The 17,970-nt window shown below is 36.5% G+C and overlaps 1 protein-coding gene across 1 annotated transcript; it reads right to left on the bottom strand.

Annotated features, from left to right (window-relative positions):
* Nucleotides 1–17,017: 17,017 nt before the first annotated feature.
* Nucleotides 17,018–17,719, bottom strand: LOC121980049 (glutathione S-transferase T3-like). The gene has a single exon (XM_042532020.1). The coding sequence runs from the start codon at nucleotides 17,717–17,719 to the stop codon at nucleotides 17,018–17,020; it is 702 nt and encodes a 233-aa protein (XP_042387954.1).
* Nucleotides 17,720–17,970: the final 251 nt, after the last annotated feature.

The raw sequence follows: 17,970 nt of genomic DNA, 5'->3' as shown, positions 1-17,970 counted from the left end.
TATTATGACTCTTTAGATTCTCCATTAATTATCATAATTATGACTATTCAAATTCTCTTCTCTTTATATCAAATAAATTCATATTTGATCTTGATCTCGGCTAGCTTCCGATAATTCAGAATTAATTAATAATCCAATTAATTCTTATTCTGAAATAATCAATTGATTAATTTTGGTATCCATTGAAATAATCAATTATAAATAATGTTCATGTCTACGTGCAATGCGTGCGACCCTCTAGGTTTTATACATAAAGGTAGTGTAAATCCATACATAAACTAAGATAACCGTCTAGTAACAATTTTTAGCCACCAAACGTGATAAAATTAATATCAGTCATAAACTATAAACCACATCGATTACTATGTAATTCAATCTCTTTATCTAAGCCTACATCCCAATTAATTAGGTACATTATGCATCATTATCAAATTAATTGTTTTACTTGATTTCCAAGATATAATATACTCCTCTTGAATGATAAATCATTCCTCCCATAGCCATTGATTTTGAATCACTAATATCTCTATCAAGCGGCCAAGATGTCAACTCCTAATCCAAGAAAGTGATGAATCCTCTATTGACTCAATACTATTCTCTTTACGCTTTACTATACACCCAACTACCGTATTAATCACAATCCGGTTAAAGACTGCTTTTAATGACGTCAAAGTGCATAACTTCATGTATAGAATAAATGAAGGTCTCAAGTCAAAAGATTAGTTACACTCGTTCATAAGAGGAATGACCAATGATGCTTAGTATATGGTCTTCTCTTAAGCGGGGTGTGTCCAGTGTACCTCTAAACTCAAGGCACCACCAAGTATAACTTGGATATCCATCCCTTGGTCTATCTCGACCTAGTCATACTCAGCGTTGATCTAAATATCCATGTTTTCTCTAAATATCTATCCGATTAAGGACTATTTTCAAATTAATATATCTATTAATCTGTGGAACTTTATCATTAATCATATACATATAGAAAAATAAATAATTAATGATAAATACTTGTCTTTATAAAATAATTATTCACAAAATATATAAGGAGTGCCTTGACACACAAGTATACACACTAACAGTATCCTCTTTGTGCATGATGTACACTTCTCTCGATAAAACACAAGTAAATATGCAATCCTTCTTTTCTCCCATGGATGTAGTTATCGCCTCTTCTAATTCCTCCTCCTCATCCTTTGAGACAACGCAGTCAAGAATTCCGCCATGAAAACCCAACCAAAAGAGGGTCCATTTCCAATAGTGACTCTATTGAGCAGTGCCACCACAACATTTTCCTTCTTGATCAAAACTCAAAAGTGAATACCCCACTGAGCTACACTCATTAAAGATCTAGCTAACGAACACATAATTAAGCATCAGCTATTTCTACAATCTCCTCACAGAAGTTGGTGCTGACGGTGCCCAAGTAAGATCCGATGAATTGAGAATGGTGCTCTGGTACCAGTCCCTTGGCTGACTTGTTCAAAAATACTGCTAGTTGTTGCTTCCACAACACCTTTTAGTCCTAATTGGTTGCTCACCCTGCAAATTAAGGATCATCATCTTTCATTTTACAAGAAACGAAGTCAGGCAGGTCAGAGAGAGAACACCTAGCACCTACTTGGGCGCGATGAAGTACGGAACATGCTCGTTTATGAAGGTGGGATGAGGTATCTCGACAAGTTACAGTTGATGCTAATTGATTCTGTCTGAAATCGGAGAAGATGGACCACGGGTTAGGTGACTTCGCTGTTGACTATGAGAAGACTCTGAGCTGGAAGAAGGTAGCGTTGAACGATCCTACATGTCAAAAAAGAAAATAGAGTGAAGAAAAACATTAGAAATCGGATCAGGGAGGGGTCTTTGGCGCATGCACTCCGACACTCAGGGAGGGGTCAAATAGATGATCGAAGGAAAAAAAAAGAAAAATGGTAGAAAGTGAACAATGACTTTGAGTGCGTAAATGTTGCCTAGCGTAATGTAACATACCCGTGCCTTTCGGATAGGGTTGTAAATGAACCAAGTGTTCATAAATAAGTTTGGTGTTCAGCTTGGTAAGAGTTTGTTTATGTTCATTCAATATACACAAGATTAATTAAACAAACAATCTTGAATAGCTCGTTAAGCTAAACAAACAAGCTTGAATACATATATGTTCAGCTCATTAACGTTCGTGAACAATGTTTGTGAACAATGTTCATGAAGAATGCTCACGAACCATATTCATTAATAAAACTCTTTTCAATATGCTAAATAAATAATAAAATAAAATAAAAAAATAAATTTAAATTATCAAGTTCAATAACCTATCAAATAACTAAAAGTTTCAAACAATCAAACAAGCTTGAATTGAGAGCTCGATAACATCTAAACAAACTAAACTCGAACCAAACTCAAGCCAAGCTTGAACCAAGCTCAAGTGTCCCCAGGGCGTAGCACAGCTGGGGGCGTATGGTTTCGTGGCGAAGAAGTCCAGGGTTCAATCCTCGGGGTATCATTGCCTGGGGTTAGCATCCCGGTTGTGCATTTTCAGCTGTGTACCTGCATTTACCTCCCTCCATATCCGTGGGACTGGCTCTAGGGGGGTCGCTGATGTGACGGTTCCACATTTTTTTGAACCAAGCTCAAGCCAAGCTTGAATTGAGAGCTTGGTAATATCTAAATGAACCAAGCTCAAACTAAGCTTCAAACAAGCTCAAGGTCATAAAAAATAAATCAAGTCAAACTTGAATGCTCATTTCAAAAGCTTTGTTCATTTTAAGCTCGGCTCGGCTCGGCTTGGTTACCTTATCAATCAAGCTTGAACACCCTAAAGCTCGACTCGGCTCGACTTGTTTATAACCCTACTTTCGAAGAAGACCCCTTATCTATTTTTCTGTGCATGAATACCAATTATTTCTAAAAAAGGACCAACCATTTGACATTCTGACACATTTCCAAAAATAGATCCACCATTTCTATGCTTTGTAGAGTAGAAGCTTATGTCAAACAAACTACACCGGGAATATTTGTTTGATTCTCTAACAACTGTTATGTAAAATGCCAAAAAGGAATATTACATCGTTGGATTGATGGGTCCTTACATGCTTTGATGATAGGCCGACCGAGTTGCCTCTATCGTCCGATCAGACCTCATTCGCAGATGGGTTGGATTGACTAAGGATGACCCTCTAGAGGACTCGACCTCCGCTCGACCTCTTCACTCGACCTAAGAGTCTAGTCGAGCTGTACGCCTAGCATATCCAATTAGACCAAAAGAACTTGATTCTGAATGACACTAATGTCGCTTAAGGTTCCATTAACCCCGAGGGACTCAAGATCCGATCTATAGGCCTGATCCGGACGCCTAGAAGGGTTCCGAGAGCTTGGATGTGGATAAAATTTTATCCACATTACAATGGATCGCGATAGAACGAGTCTAGATAAAATTTTTGGTTCGGGCAACCGGACCGCCTTTGCACAGGGGCGCTTAGCGAGGCACCCCAATTGAATTGGACCACAGTCAACTTCAAGTTTACTTTTTGTCCGAGTCTTCCGCTCTAGCTCCGTTGGTTTGGGTGATTGCGGCCATCCAGAATAGGGCTCACCCAAATACATTTTCCTACCTTCTCGAGCAGTCTTCCGCTCCGGCTTCTCGTCCCTCGGAAACGTCGTGCACTTTCTTCTCATTCGCCAGCGTACTCTTCCGCAATGACTCGTCCCTTAGATGCACTAAGCTCGTTGGCTCTCTTCTGTGCCATCCTTCTCGCTAGCTATATCTTTCGCTCGACTTTCTGTGCTCCTAAGTTCCTGCGCACTTAGACACAAGGTATCAAAATAACAACAAGACCTAACTTGACTTGGTTGATCACATCAAAACCATCACGGGGTACTTACAGACTTTGACTAACACATCAGCCGACTCTCTTAATTTGACTCTAACTTTGAGGGCCCCGCCTTATTCTCCGTATCACTGATGTACACTAGCTTGCTCTCTTTCAAGGCCGTGAATATAAGTATCGATATTGAAGGCCCGTGTTAGGCTAGCTAGAGTGAGGGCGAATAGCCTAAAAAGAATGTTAGAAATCTCTTACTTTTAGAACTTAGTAAGGGCATAATATTAATTAAACAATCAAAAGAAAATACATAAAATAAGTAAGAGGATATTTTATAGCCTCCTGAGATAAGTTACCGTTGAGCTAAGAAGCCTCCAAAGACATCCAGGGTGCTTCTAGTGTGGATAATGTTTTATCTACGAAGCAACAGTCACTCAACAGCTACTGTTCATTGGAGGCGTCTCTATTGAAGCTCCAGGGCACCTCCAATAGACGCGCGAGTACGCCTCCAATAGACGCACAAGGACGCCTCCTTCTTCCAGCTAGGTGCCTCCTTCTTAAGGCACGAGGGCACCTCTATCCTCCTTGGAGGCGCCTTCAATCCGGTAGCTGGGCACCACTTTCTTGAGGCGCTAGGGCCCCTCCAATCCACTTGGAGGCACCTCCATCACTGTTCATCCGAGAATGAACATCTCTCATCACTTAAGTAATGCTCTAATCATTTGGAGTTGAGCTCACCTAAACTCAACTCTGGTTTTCTCCTCGAGCAAGCTTCCTCCCTAACTTCTCATCCCTTGGATGCGCCGCACGTCTCCTTCTCGTCTGTCAGTGTACTCTTCCGCATCACCTCATCTCTCGGATGCACCGAGTCCGTCAACTCACTTCTCGTGCCATCATTCTCGCTAACTACATTTTCCTCTCGACTTTTTGTGTTCCTGAGTCCCTGCACACTCAGACACAAGACATCAAAATCGTAGAACCTAACTTAACCCGGTTGACTACAACAAAACTAAACAGGGGTACTTACAATCTCCCTTTTTTTAATGTGTATCAACCCAAGTTAAATTAAGGTAAACAAACAATAAAATAATTTAAGAAAATAAATTTACAATTTATTACAAATATCAAATTTGCAATAAATACAAGTAAAGAACATAAAATTTTTATTAAAAGTTTATACTAAGTAACTCCCCTTACCTTAATCCCTCTCCTCATTTATCACACCAAAAAAATATTAGTGAAAATATGAAAAATAAGTAAAATAATATTGGAAAATATTCTTGGGGTTTTCAATAGAATTTTAGGAATATGCCATTTTACCAAAATTAATTTTCAAAAGGAACAAATTTTATCAATTAAATCTTAATTTTGGGAAAAAATAATTTAAAAATTATTTTGAAGTGTCAAAAACATATTAAAATATATGCCATGGTCAAACAAAAATAATCATATCAGGAGAAAATTTTGCACGACAAACGAATTTTTGTTTTGACCAGAAATAATATTTTTAAGTAAAAATAATTATTTTCAAATTTAAATGATTAAAAATATATTTAGATTCCTAAAAATTTGACTAATTTTTATCAATGTTCAAAATGTAACGTTCCTTAGCTGGAAAATCAGGTTTTTAAAAATTTATCTCTGAAAATAATTTAAAATTTAAAATTATATTTTTACCAAAAATTTATAAAAAATAGATAATTATAAAAAATCTTGAAAATTTCTGTTCTAACAGAAAACCTAATTCATTATCATAAAAATTTAAATTTTCAAAAATAAATTTTAAAAATAAAAATTTATTTTTTTTAAAAGTATGATTTTTGTTAGTAAATTCATAAAAATAATATTACTTTTAAATTTTTTTTTGTTAGTTGATAATAAATTAACCTTTTCATATAAAAAAATTTGGATAAAAAAATATAAGCAGGAGGTCTATTAATTTATTTTTTACTAAAAATATAAATAATTCAAAATTCTAACACATATGAAATGATTTTAATAATTGAGTACACATTTTGGTATCCAAAATAAATTCCTACTAACTTAATTTATCAAGTATTTTGTAGAAATATTACTCCTAGGTACTTTTTCAATTTACCCCTGATGAGGTGATAAAGGGGGCCCGTCTGGCATGAGTTAACTGCCGAGGTAGAGATCAAAGTTAAGGTGGTCAACGCCAGGGTGTCAAAAGACTCGCAAGCGAAGGACCTTAGAAAGGCTGATCAGGGCGATCAGTGTCCGATCGACAAGAGACTTGTCCGAGCTGACCACCCGTCCAACTCAGGGTAATACGGCAAGATCGCCAGACACTTAGTGCAAGATAGCAGGATGCTGAGGAGACTGAAGAGCTTGTCCGATCGGGAGGGACAATCTACTACGCCCAGTCAACGCAAGGAAAAGCAGCTGAGGTCGACAGAGCGGAGGAGTCTTGGCCGAGCGGCTACCCCGCTCGGCTAAGCAGCGGAACCAGTGTTATATCTCTCAATATCCTTTTTAGAAATAGTGCCACTGACACGAGGCATGGCCAACAGGAGGATCGTACGACGGAAGCTTCTATTATCTTGTTAGGGATATGCATGCCCTGTTAAGGTATTATGTCAGAGGCACTTTCTTGACAGGTCCTCTCATAGGATACATTGGAGAACGTGTTCATGCCTCGAGGAGTGTGCACGTTGCCTGCCAGGGCTTTATATAAAGGGGGGTCTAAGCCCCGGCGGAGGTATGTGTTATTCATTGCTTGCGCTAGTGCTACTGTTGCTCCACTTTCTTCTACAGTTCCGGTGACTAACTTGAGTGTCAGAGGGTCAACGTCGGAGACCCCTTCCCTGGCTCGGTATTGACGTTACTTATTTTACAGAGCGGAGATCGGTCTACAGCCAGTCAGCGTAGCAGCCACATCCTCAGCTAATCACCTTCCCATTTTCAAACAGGATCATCCTCTATGGTTCTTAATACACCAATTAAGTCCTCTAAAATTTGGAATAAAAGAATTTAATCATGCAGAATTTTTTAAGAATTCTATTTGTTCTTTTAATTTAACATTTTCATTTTTAATTTTATCAAAATCTTCTAATAAACATGCTTTAGCTAAAAATAATTATTAATTTATTATTATCCTTTTTTAGTTTAACATATTTAGACCTTAACTTGGAAAAAGATTTAGTCATTAATTTAATACCTAAATATATCTGATCAGGAGATAGAGGGTATACCTCACTTACCATGTCTAATCTAAAGCTGGATTGCCCCCCTTCATCTTTGTTGTCTTTTGAGATAGCTTCCCCTTCATCAATACTTTCTTCCATGGTTGCCTCGTCATCTGATTCTTGGTGATTGGCCATCAGTACTAGTCTGACGTATTCTTATTTTTCGGACTCCGATGATGATGGTTCGTCTCACATGGCCTTGAGATTTTTGTGTTTGGACTTGTTTTACCCTTTGTTTTTCAGTTTTGGGTAGTTATCCAGTTGTAACATCTAATTTTTATTTTACCTCATCGATTTTTCTTGGCCTGCATCTCATTAAACCTTTTAGATTTAAAGATTTTTTTAAACTTTCTCACCATGTATGCTTTTTGATTCTCGTTGAGGGACGACTCTAAATTTGGTTTGACCTTCCTTGTGTTCAGGGCGATGTTGTTGTTCGGCACCTTGTCCTTTCTTATTATTGCACATCTAGACTTATATAATTCAAAAGTAGAAAATAATTTTTCTAAGCTACTTACCTCGAGATCCTTGGAAATGTAGTAGACGTCTACTATCGACATCTATTCGGGTGTTATCGGGAATGCATTTAGAGTATACCTTATTGAATCCCGATTCGTAACCGTTTCTCTTAGGTTGTTGAGTCTGGTGATCCTTAATTTTCACATGCAGTTGAGCCACCATTTCACCCTTTTCCATCCGGAGGTTTGTCAGTTGATTTTGAAGCAGGTCCCGTTTTGCTAACTTAGCCTCCAAGGTTCCTTCATTCAACTCCAGGAACTTCTTTCAGAGTTCTTTGGTTGACTCATAGGCACTGATCTGATTGACTTCTTATGGCGGTAGTACACTAACTGATGAAATTCTATTTTACCATTTACCACGAAGTCTTTGTCTAATGGTACTCTTCAATTTCTCCCCCATTGTCGTTCTTCGATGCTTCAAAACCATACTTAATTATTACTAAAATATCAAAATCAGTTTTAAAATATACCTCCATTTTCTTCTTCCAAGCGGTGAACTCTCCTTCCAACTTTGGTAAGTGAATGCAAGATCCGGTCATCTCGTTGTTGCTTTAGTTAGTAGTTAGTCCTTCTAAAGCAGTTGGACTCTGATACCAATCGAAGGTTCACGTTAGGCCGGCTAGAGGGGGGATGAATAGCCTGAAAAAAAAGTTAGAAATCTATTCCTTTTTGAACTTAGTAAGGACACAATATTAATTAGACAATCAAAAGAAAATTCATAAAATAAGTAAAAGGACACAAGAATTACTTGGTTACAACCTAGGTGGTTGTTCATCCAAGGCAAGTGAAAAGCTCTAAAAATATCCTTTGTTGAAGGTGGAGAAGTCTCTTACATACTTTGAAAGCTCAGAAATAACTAGGAAGATTAATACAATGACTGTTGTTGAATTTCTAGCTCCAGGGGACTGTTTATAACCTCCTGGGATAAGTTACTATTGAGTTGAGGCACCTCCAAAGACATCTAAGACCCATCCAGTGTGGATGATGTTTAATCCACAAAGCAACAGTCACTCGACAATTATTGTTCATTGGAGGCGCCTCTATTGAAGTTCCAGGACGCCTCCAATTAATAGATGCGCAAGGGCACCTCCTTCCAGCGGAGCGCATCCTTCTTGAGGCGTGAGGGCACCTCCAAGCTAGTTGGAGGCGCCTTCACTCTAGGAGTTGGGTGCCTATTTCTTGAGGCGTGAGGGCGTCTCTATCACTGTTCATCAAAGAATGAACATTTCTAATCACTTGGGTGATGCTCCGATCATCCCGAGTTGAGCTCACCCGAACTCAACTCCAATTTTTTCCTTGAGAAGACTTTCTCCCCGGTTTCTCGTCCCTCAAATGCACTGCGGGCCTCCTTCTCTTACACTAGTATACTCTTCCATAGCACCTCATCCCTTGGATGCACTGAGCACGTCGACTCACTTCTAGTATCATCCTTCTCGCTAGCTGCGTCTTTTGCTCGACTTTTTATATTTCTAAGTTCGTGCACACCCAGACACAAGGCATCAAAATCACAGGATTTAACTTAACCTGATTAACTATATTAAAACTAATCCGGGGTACTTACAATCATATCATGCGTGTCATCCAAATTATTGATCATTGCCTACAAATTAAGGAGGATAAAAAAAGCCCTAAATTTTGATATGAAATTGAAGTGGGAGATGGTTTGTTTAGGGACCTAGTGGCAAGTGACGGTCTGGAAGCAGCGGAGCTCTTGGGAGAGATTGTTGGTGCAATTTTCTTAGGTCAAGGTTGACCAGTTTGACTAAGCTTGAGTTGACTCAAGCTTAAGTCTTGATGTTTGAGTTTTGATGTTTGATAATATATAGAGATTACATGTGCAATTGTCCGTTTGGGGGATTGGTCAAGGTTGACCAATGTAATATGAAAAAGAGTCAAGTAGGTCAAGGTTGATCAGATACTTGACTGGGAAGTCCTAACTGGAGGTTAGGCAAGGGTAAGATCTAACTTAAAGGTTGGAAAAAGAAGAAAATCCAAGTAAGTCAGTGTTGACCGGACACTTAGTGTGAAAAGTCCTAGTGAGTGAAGCTAAGCAGATGAGAAGTCCTAGTGAGTGAAGCCAGACAGTTGAAAAATCCTGATGAGTGAAGACAGGTGAAAACCCTAGTGAATGAAGCTAGGCAGAGGGAAATCCTGGTGAGTGAAGCAGGTGAAAAACCTATTGGTTAGTCCTAGGAAAATGTATCGGTTCCACTGTACAAAATTTTTTTGTACAAGTGTCGAACCTTTCTTTAAATAAGCTATTATGTTCTTCAGAAGTTAAATTAGGAATCGCAGACGGAACTTAACATTATTGATTCCAAATTTAACTTATCTATTCTTAATGGTTTAGATTTGAATCGCAAGCGGAACTTAACACTATTGATTCAAATCTACCTAAGTTATTAATTCCATAAATATTAATTTCCTAAATTGGCTTCCAGGACTGCATGGCGAGGCACATGACCTTCTTGGATATGGGAGCAACCACCACCGCCTAGGCAAAACCTTTTAAGGAAAGCTAATATTTATTTCCTTAAATAACTTTAGGTTAACCAAAAAGAACAATCAAATCACAAATTCGAAAAAGAAGAAAACACAAACTTGAAAAATAAATTCGATAAACTAGATCTAATTGTCTCTTGTATTTAGAATTCTTACAAAGAAAATAATAAGTATGGTGCGGAAGAAAATTACTAGTTATACCTTCTCTTTATAAGCTAATGACCTCGAGATCTTCTGTCGTATTCCTCGCCTCGCCTTGGATGTCGTGTGGGCGACGATCCTCCAAGATGAACACCATCCAAAAGAACTTCTCCTCCTTGTAATATTCGGCCACCACCACCACAATAGAAAAGAGAGCAAAGGGAGAAGAGAGGGAGAGAGGGGTCGGTCACCAAGAGAGTCTCCAAGCCAAAGAATAAGAGTTGTGTCTCATGAAGCCCCCTCACCCCTTCTTTTATATTACTTGCCCAAGGCAAATAAAGAAAAACTTTTTACAAAAATAAAATCATCCAAGAGTTTTTCATTTTCTCTTTTTATTTTTCCTTTTCTTTCCTCTTGATTGAATCAATCACCAATTTTAATTTTATGATGATTTTAATTAATTTAATATAGCCGGCCACTTGCTTGGGCACCAAGCAAGGTGGCCGACCACCTCATCAAGGGGAAAAAAGAAATATATTTTTTATAAAATTTTACAAGAAAAACTCTTATAAAATTTTACAAGCCCTCTTTTCTAAAGTAGGAGTTAAAAAAGGAAAGTTCTAAAAATTAAAACCATGTTTTAAAATTTAAAACTTCTCTTACAAAATTTTCTTTTTAACATGATGATAGAAAATTTTAATTTTAAAAGTTATATTCCTTTTTTTTCTTAAACCATGGGGATGGTTAAAAAAGGAAAGTTTTAAAACTTTTAAAACTCTCTAGTAAAACATGTGGCCAAATTCAAATAAGGAAAGTTTTTAAAATTAAAATCTCTCTTTTAAAACTTATAGTTTTCTACAAAGAGAAGATTTTAAAAATTGAAAAACAACCCTCCTTGTTTGAATATTGTGGCCGGCCCCTTCATGCTTGGTCACCAAGCAAAGGGCCGACCCCTATAAAAGAGGATGTGGCCGGCCCTTGCTTGGTCACCAAGCATTGGACTGACCCACTTCTTGGACACCAAGAAGAGTCTTACATTTGGATGGACTTAAGGCTATAATGAGGCTACGACAGGGACCTAGAGGAGAAATTTGTTTTGGCCTTCCGATGAGCTTGAGTATCCCGTTCTCGCCCCGAACACACAACTCAAGTTCATCGATAATAACTCATTCCACTAGAGAGTTATTACCGCACTACCGCACCAATCCCAAATTACATTATGGGCTCCTTCTTGTCATGAGTGTGTTAGTCTCCCTGTGTTTAAGATTACGAATGTCCACTAATTAAGTAAGTTACTGACAACTCACTTAATTAATATCTAGCTCCAAGAGTAGTACCACTCAACTTCATTGTCATGTCAGACTAAGTCCACCTGCAGGGTTTAACATGACAATCCTTATGAGCTCCTCTTGGGGACATTCTCAACCTAGATAACTAGGACACAGATTCCTTCTATAATCAATAACACACACTATAAGTAATATCATTTCCCAATTTATCGGGCATATTGATTTATCGAGCTAAAACTCACCATTTGATAAGTTAAAGAAATAAATATTAAACATATGTGGTTGTTATTATATTAGGATTAAGAGCATATACTTTCATAATAACTAAGGTCTAGTTCTTTTACTAGGTCAGTACAAAAAGAAATTACCTAAATGATCCTACTCAATACACTTAAAGTGTATTAGTGTAATTTATTAGTCAAGATAAACTAATACTTAATTACACTACGACTATTCTGATGATTTGTTCATTTCCATCTTAGTCATGAGCAACTATTTATAATTTATAGAGAACCGACAACATGATCTTCTGAGTGTGACACCACACTCCATGTTATCTACTTTATAAATTAATTGAACAATTACATTTAACAAATAAATACAGATATTGACCAATGTGATTCTTTTATTTCAAAAATAAATATTTACAAGAGCTAGACTTTTAGTATACACTCCAATAAAACCCTAATGAGTGAAGTTAGGCAGTGAGGAAGTCCTAGTGAGTGAAGACAGTTGGAAATCTAAGTAGGTCATTGAGGACCGAACACTTGGCATGAGAAGAAAAGTCCAATTGGGTCAAAAGTTTGACCGGACACTTGGTGAAGAAGTCCCAGCAGATCAAGGGTGACCAGATGCTAGGCAATGAGGAGTCCTAACATGTTATGATTGACTGGATGTTGGGCAAGGACCCCTAGGCTAAGTTTCGGGAAGTTAGGGTTTGGTAATCAATTAGGCTAATCGATTACCATAGCTTAAGCGATTACCCTAATTGCTTAAGCTTGGAATCTTGAGAAAGACCTCCTAATTGATTGGTGTAATTGATTAGAATACCATAAACAATTAGGGTAATAAATTACAGTGCCTTTTGCTTCGAACAGAATGTTTCTGTTCGAAGTTTAAGCGATTAGGTTAATTGTTTAAGCTATTACTCGCGATCGAACAGAATATTACTGAATCGATCTGGCTAATCAATACAAAAAGACTTAATCGACTAGAGTAGTCGATTAAAGTTGAAAATATAACTGTTTATCAAGGTTACTGACGTGGTAATCGATCAAGAGGATGCTTAATTGATTAAGGCGCCAACGATAACCCTAAAAAGGGTTTTCTCGGCACTGTTTCAACAAAAGCTCTTCTCCATTTTGGCTCGCCAGTTCTTGGAAGTTTGGGAGACAAAGTGCTACTGCATTTCCCACCTCTAAGAGGCATTCAAAGCAAGAAAAGCTAAGAGATTCAAGGCTCAAAGTGTTAAGTCATTTTCGATTTGTATTTACATTTATTTCCTTATTTCAAGTTGTATTTTCTTGTTCTTGAATTGTATAAGATTTCTCCACTTCCGGATTGTTCTGAAAAGGAGTATATTTCATAGTGGAGAGTGTTCACAGTGTGAATCCTTGGATTAGTCACCTCTTCTTGAGGTGAATATTAAGTAAATCCTTATGTTAGCATTGGGAGAGTTGCTTCGAGTTTACCACTGCAACATCATCATCGAAGTGAAGCGAGCGAACTATTCCCTCTAGCTCTGAAGTGACCCAACAGAAGAAACCTATAGTCTCTCACTCAAGTACTGAAACTGAATATAAAGATATAGCTAACATGACATTAGAAAATATTTGGCTACAACATTTTTTTTCAGAATTACACTTTTTCCCAACTGCTACGCCCAAAATCTGGTATGATAATATTGGTACAACTTATCTTAGGCAAATCCTATTTTTCATGCTCGTACTAAACATATAGAGATTGATTTTTATTTTATTCACGAGTGTGTGGAGACTCAACAACTTTCAGTTTCTTACATCTCTACTGAAGATTAAATTGTTAATATATTTATCTAGCCATTATTTAGGCAACGTTTCACCAAGTTAGCACTCAAACTCAATGTTTAAGCACTCCCGTTGAGTTTATTGGAGTAATGATAATAATGAAAAATAATCTCGAATTGATTTCAATCAATTGAGATTTATTATATTTGACATCACAATCAAGATCGACCTGAATTAAATTGTAAATATAATATTTTTAAATATATTATATTCATTACTATGCTTATAATTGTATGTCATATTTAATCTTTCCATTATTATTTGGATAACTTGTATAAATAAATTATTGACATTAGTAATAAGATAAAAAAATTATTCTCTATTCTATTTCTTTTCTCTATTTATTAGTTTTCTATAAAAGTATTAGATAGAATACACTTTTAATGTCCTCTATATATAGATTTGTTCACTCCTATAAATCCTTTCACAATTCAATTGCCCAAAAAAACATTAGTATTATGTGCCTCTCCATTCAAGGTGGATCACATAAGACATAGCAAGATATCTCCCCTTTGTTAGTAGTCATCTACTTCTATAGTATCGTTCATAAATCTGAAATATCCATTGATAAATGGATATTTCCTATCCCATGTATAGTATAAATCTGAAGTATCTGTCTATAAATGGATATTTCCTATCCCATGCATAGTCAATCTATGATCCTCCTCTATAAATTCGCGATAGGTGGGCATCAAAAGAATAGATGTTCCTGTATATCTAGTATATATTATTGGATCAAAATGCACGTGAGAGAGGGGGGGGGGGGGGGGAATCATGTGGTTTTAGAAAATTAACTTTTTTTATTTTGAAAAATAAAATGCACAATGAAGAATTAAGTAAGAAAGTGAAATAAACAAATAAGAAAAAACACGATTCGATTTTTACTTGGTTTAGAGTCTTCGGAATCTCGTACTCTAAGAACTAGGTCTCACGGACCTATCGATGGGTAATCTACTAAATCCTCTTCCGGAACCGCCAGAAGAGTAATCGAATACAAAGAGAGTTGGAGAAGTATAACATGCTACACTTTTTGTTTGCAGAAAGTAAGTACAGTAATTAACTTTTTACTAAACACTTGTTTGTAGTCGGTCAACTCAAGCTCGGTGTTTAGGCGGCTTCTCGGCGACAATCGGACGTAGTAGAGTCACAGTAGGCCAGCAACAGCAAGCCGAAGCAGCTGGAAATCCAATCGAATGCGTAGAAGTTCGCATCAAAGTTATGTTTGAAGCCGGGGGTGAAGCATCCTTTTATTGTGCATGGAAGACGCCTTACATAGTCTTGAAAGTGCATTTCATAATCTTGAAGGCGCCTTCAATGTGAGAGATCTAATCCTGAACAGTCCGCTCCTTATCGGTGACATAGTCTGGATTTTATCTCTTGAAAGGTGCTTTCCATGGCACTGAAGGCGTCTTCCATGAACAGTATGAAGACGCCTTCCATAGCATGGAAGGTGCCTCAAGCACTTTCACCCGAGACCTTTTGTGCTTTTTTTACCCTGCAAAAAGTGTTAGTCTAATAATCTGCAAGATAATGTTAGCACAATAATACAAAGTAGTAATTAGATTCTGTCTCCTTGAGACCAGGATCTAGTCAGAGTTTAAATTTAGATTTTCGAAATGGATCTAAATTGGATCGACGCCTACTATCTCTTCGAACGGGGACTCGTCCTCACTTGGTCATTTTCCTTCAGTGACTTACTTCTACTTACTAGGTGTAGAGTTATTTTCCGGAATCACACATTTGGAGTTCAGGAATCAAATATCCCGTCTTACTAGAATCGCACATCCAGTCTTCTCCAATCGGAAATCACACGTTCCGATCCTTGCCAGAATTTCACATCTGGACTTCAATCTGTTGAGAATCAAACATTCCAACTTGCCGGAATCACACATCCAGACTTCATTTATCGGAAATCGCACATCCTGACTCTTATTAGAATCTTATATCTGAACTTTAACCTGTCGGGAATCGAATATCCCGATTGAGATTAGTCAACCCTGTACACTCGATAACAATATTAGATAATAACACGTCTAACTTTAACCTATTTATCATTTATTAAAACTCAAATTTAAACATTATTACTAACTACATCAACACTTACTTATAAAAAATATTCTGTCTATCGTCCAGATCATCTTACTTATCTCTAGTTGAAACACACCTATGTTTCAACATACAAAACGTAACAACATTGATTAAGCTGAACGCAGAACTTCACACCGTCCACTCCCCAGATTTTTTAGCATCAAGCTGCTTGAAGAAATTATAGGTTTTGAGCACTCCACCTTTTAATATATAAAAAACAACCTTTTAGTTATTATCCTAAATAAAATATCTATTATTAAATAATGCGGATTAAAAATAAAATAAAATCGAACAAATAATTTTTAAAATAATAGTAATAAGAATACTTACGGTAAAAGTTAAAAGAGTATTTTTTTTTTATAGTTTGATTGTAGTAAAAAATAATTAAATTGACAGTCCATTTTATTTTTTATTTTTAAAATATTTCTTTTTGGCATTGTAGCAGTTTTAATTAAATAAAAAAATATTACATGTGAAATATTATTATATTAAAATATGATTTTAACTTAGTTAAAATTAATTATGTGGTCAAAATTACTCTAATGTTGTAAGAGCATCCATAATGCTCTAGTGTTATAACACACACCATCTCATCAAAAAGCGTGGGATCCACTGCCACATACTCATTATAACAATATCCTTCTTTACCCATATTCCTTTTAACGTTAATACTCATTATTCATGGGCCCCACCGTCCACTCACTTATTTTAACATTATACCATATTAAATAAATATGTTTTAAAATATTTAAATTATTATTATTATTTTTAATAATAATATTACATTTAAAAATATAATTATATTATTTTTCAAAAATAATATTAATTTTTAAATACAATAATTAAAAATTACAATAAGCTGCTAGAAAATGATTAAAAATTACAATACATTAATCTAAATGAGAAATACAATAATTAAAAATTACAATCACTCGAAAATATAATAATACTAGAAAATGAACGTTAAGTAAATAATTTAGATATTCCATCTTGATCTAATATCCTTACATAGGCATTCATGTATGATAAGCTGCTCCTTTGTCATCTGCGAGGTGTCTTTGTTCAATATGTCGTACTCCTTCAACTTCAAGTGACGATTCTTAGCTTCAGATTTGGACAATGCAGCTTTTGCCTTAATCTCCTCTACTTCGAGTTGTTTTTGTTTCAAATCGACTTCGGACTTCTTCACGCTTGTGTACTTAGTGAACTTTGTGATAATATTATTATAGTTTACTGTCAGGTCCTCCATGGTCGATTTTACTTTGTCTTTTCCCTTTCTTTTTACTGTCTTTTGCCCCATTGGACGAGTATCTTCATAATCCAGGTCTATACTCACATCTTGGTTGGAGGAGGTGTTGTTGCTCCTGACTCTGAGGTCCTCGTCTTCTTTGTCGCCACAAAGTGATCAGCGGACTATGGAGTAAACATTGGACGGTCTTTGACAATTCTCCACACATGTTCGAGATTGAATGCAACACCATTGTTTTCGGATAGATATTTTTCATATGCAAACCTCAATATATCTTCATCACTGTGACCACTTCGATATGAACTATAAATACTATTGTAATTTGCGTTGAATCGATATACCTTCTTTTGGATTGTATTGTGCCAATGCGACCGTATAACATTTGCACTTCTGGTGTTTGAACCTAGGAGAAGATTCTCATTGTAGTAGCTTGCAACTCGTCCCCAAAAAGCATCCGCCTTTTGATCATTGCCGATTATTGGATCATCACTGATAGTGATAAAACTTCTCGCTAAGACCTCGTTTTCAACCTTTGCCCAACTTGAACGCTTTCTTGTACTCTTAGCATTTGAAATCGCCTTTTCTAAATTAACCACCTCAATTGAGGATTCACGGTTGGAAAGTTGAGTCTCCGGAATAAAAGTCGGAGTTGCAGGTTCATTCGACATCGAAGGAGTGAAAGACATACCAGTTGTGTGCGGGGTACCATATCCATGAACAACCGACGGCGTGAAATACGGATGGCTCATATTTTGCCAATATTCGGCTGGAAGCAGTTGATGTGGACCTCGAGGGGCATAATTCAGATGATTCATAAAATTTCCAAAACCTTGAAAATTTTGAAGATTTTGTGGAGGAAACGACATATTGGGAAATGGATGTAGGTATTGATAATTTGGTGGAATTTGTGGATTTTGGAAAGATGTCTTGTGAGTTGTTTGTAGAATTCAAGAAATTTGTAAAAAATGCCTTATTATTTTTATCCATTTCGGATAGAAAATAAGATGGTAGGAACTTGAAAAAAATAGATGGGGAGAGAATCTAGAGAGTAGAATTGAAAGAGTAGTGAGTTGGAATGAAAATATGTGTGCATATTGATGATTATTTATAGATGAAA

The sequence above is a fragment of the Zingiber officinale genome, chromosome 5A (assembly GCF_018446385.1).
Source record: "Zingiber officinale cultivar Zhangliang chromosome 5A, Zo_v1.1, whole genome shotgun sequence".
Taxonomy (NCBI): domain Eukaryota; kingdom Viridiplantae; phylum Streptophyta; class Magnoliopsida; order Zingiberales; family Zingiberaceae; genus Zingiber; species Zingiber officinale.
This window is presented reverse-complemented; position numbering and strand designations above follow the sequence as displayed.

Bases quoted from the DNA above. Each gene is read 5' to 3' on its own strand.
- LOC121980049 (XM_042532020.1), bottom strand. From the start codon at position 17,719: ATGTCGTTTCCTCCACAAAATCTTCAAAATTTTCAAGGTTTTGGAAAT.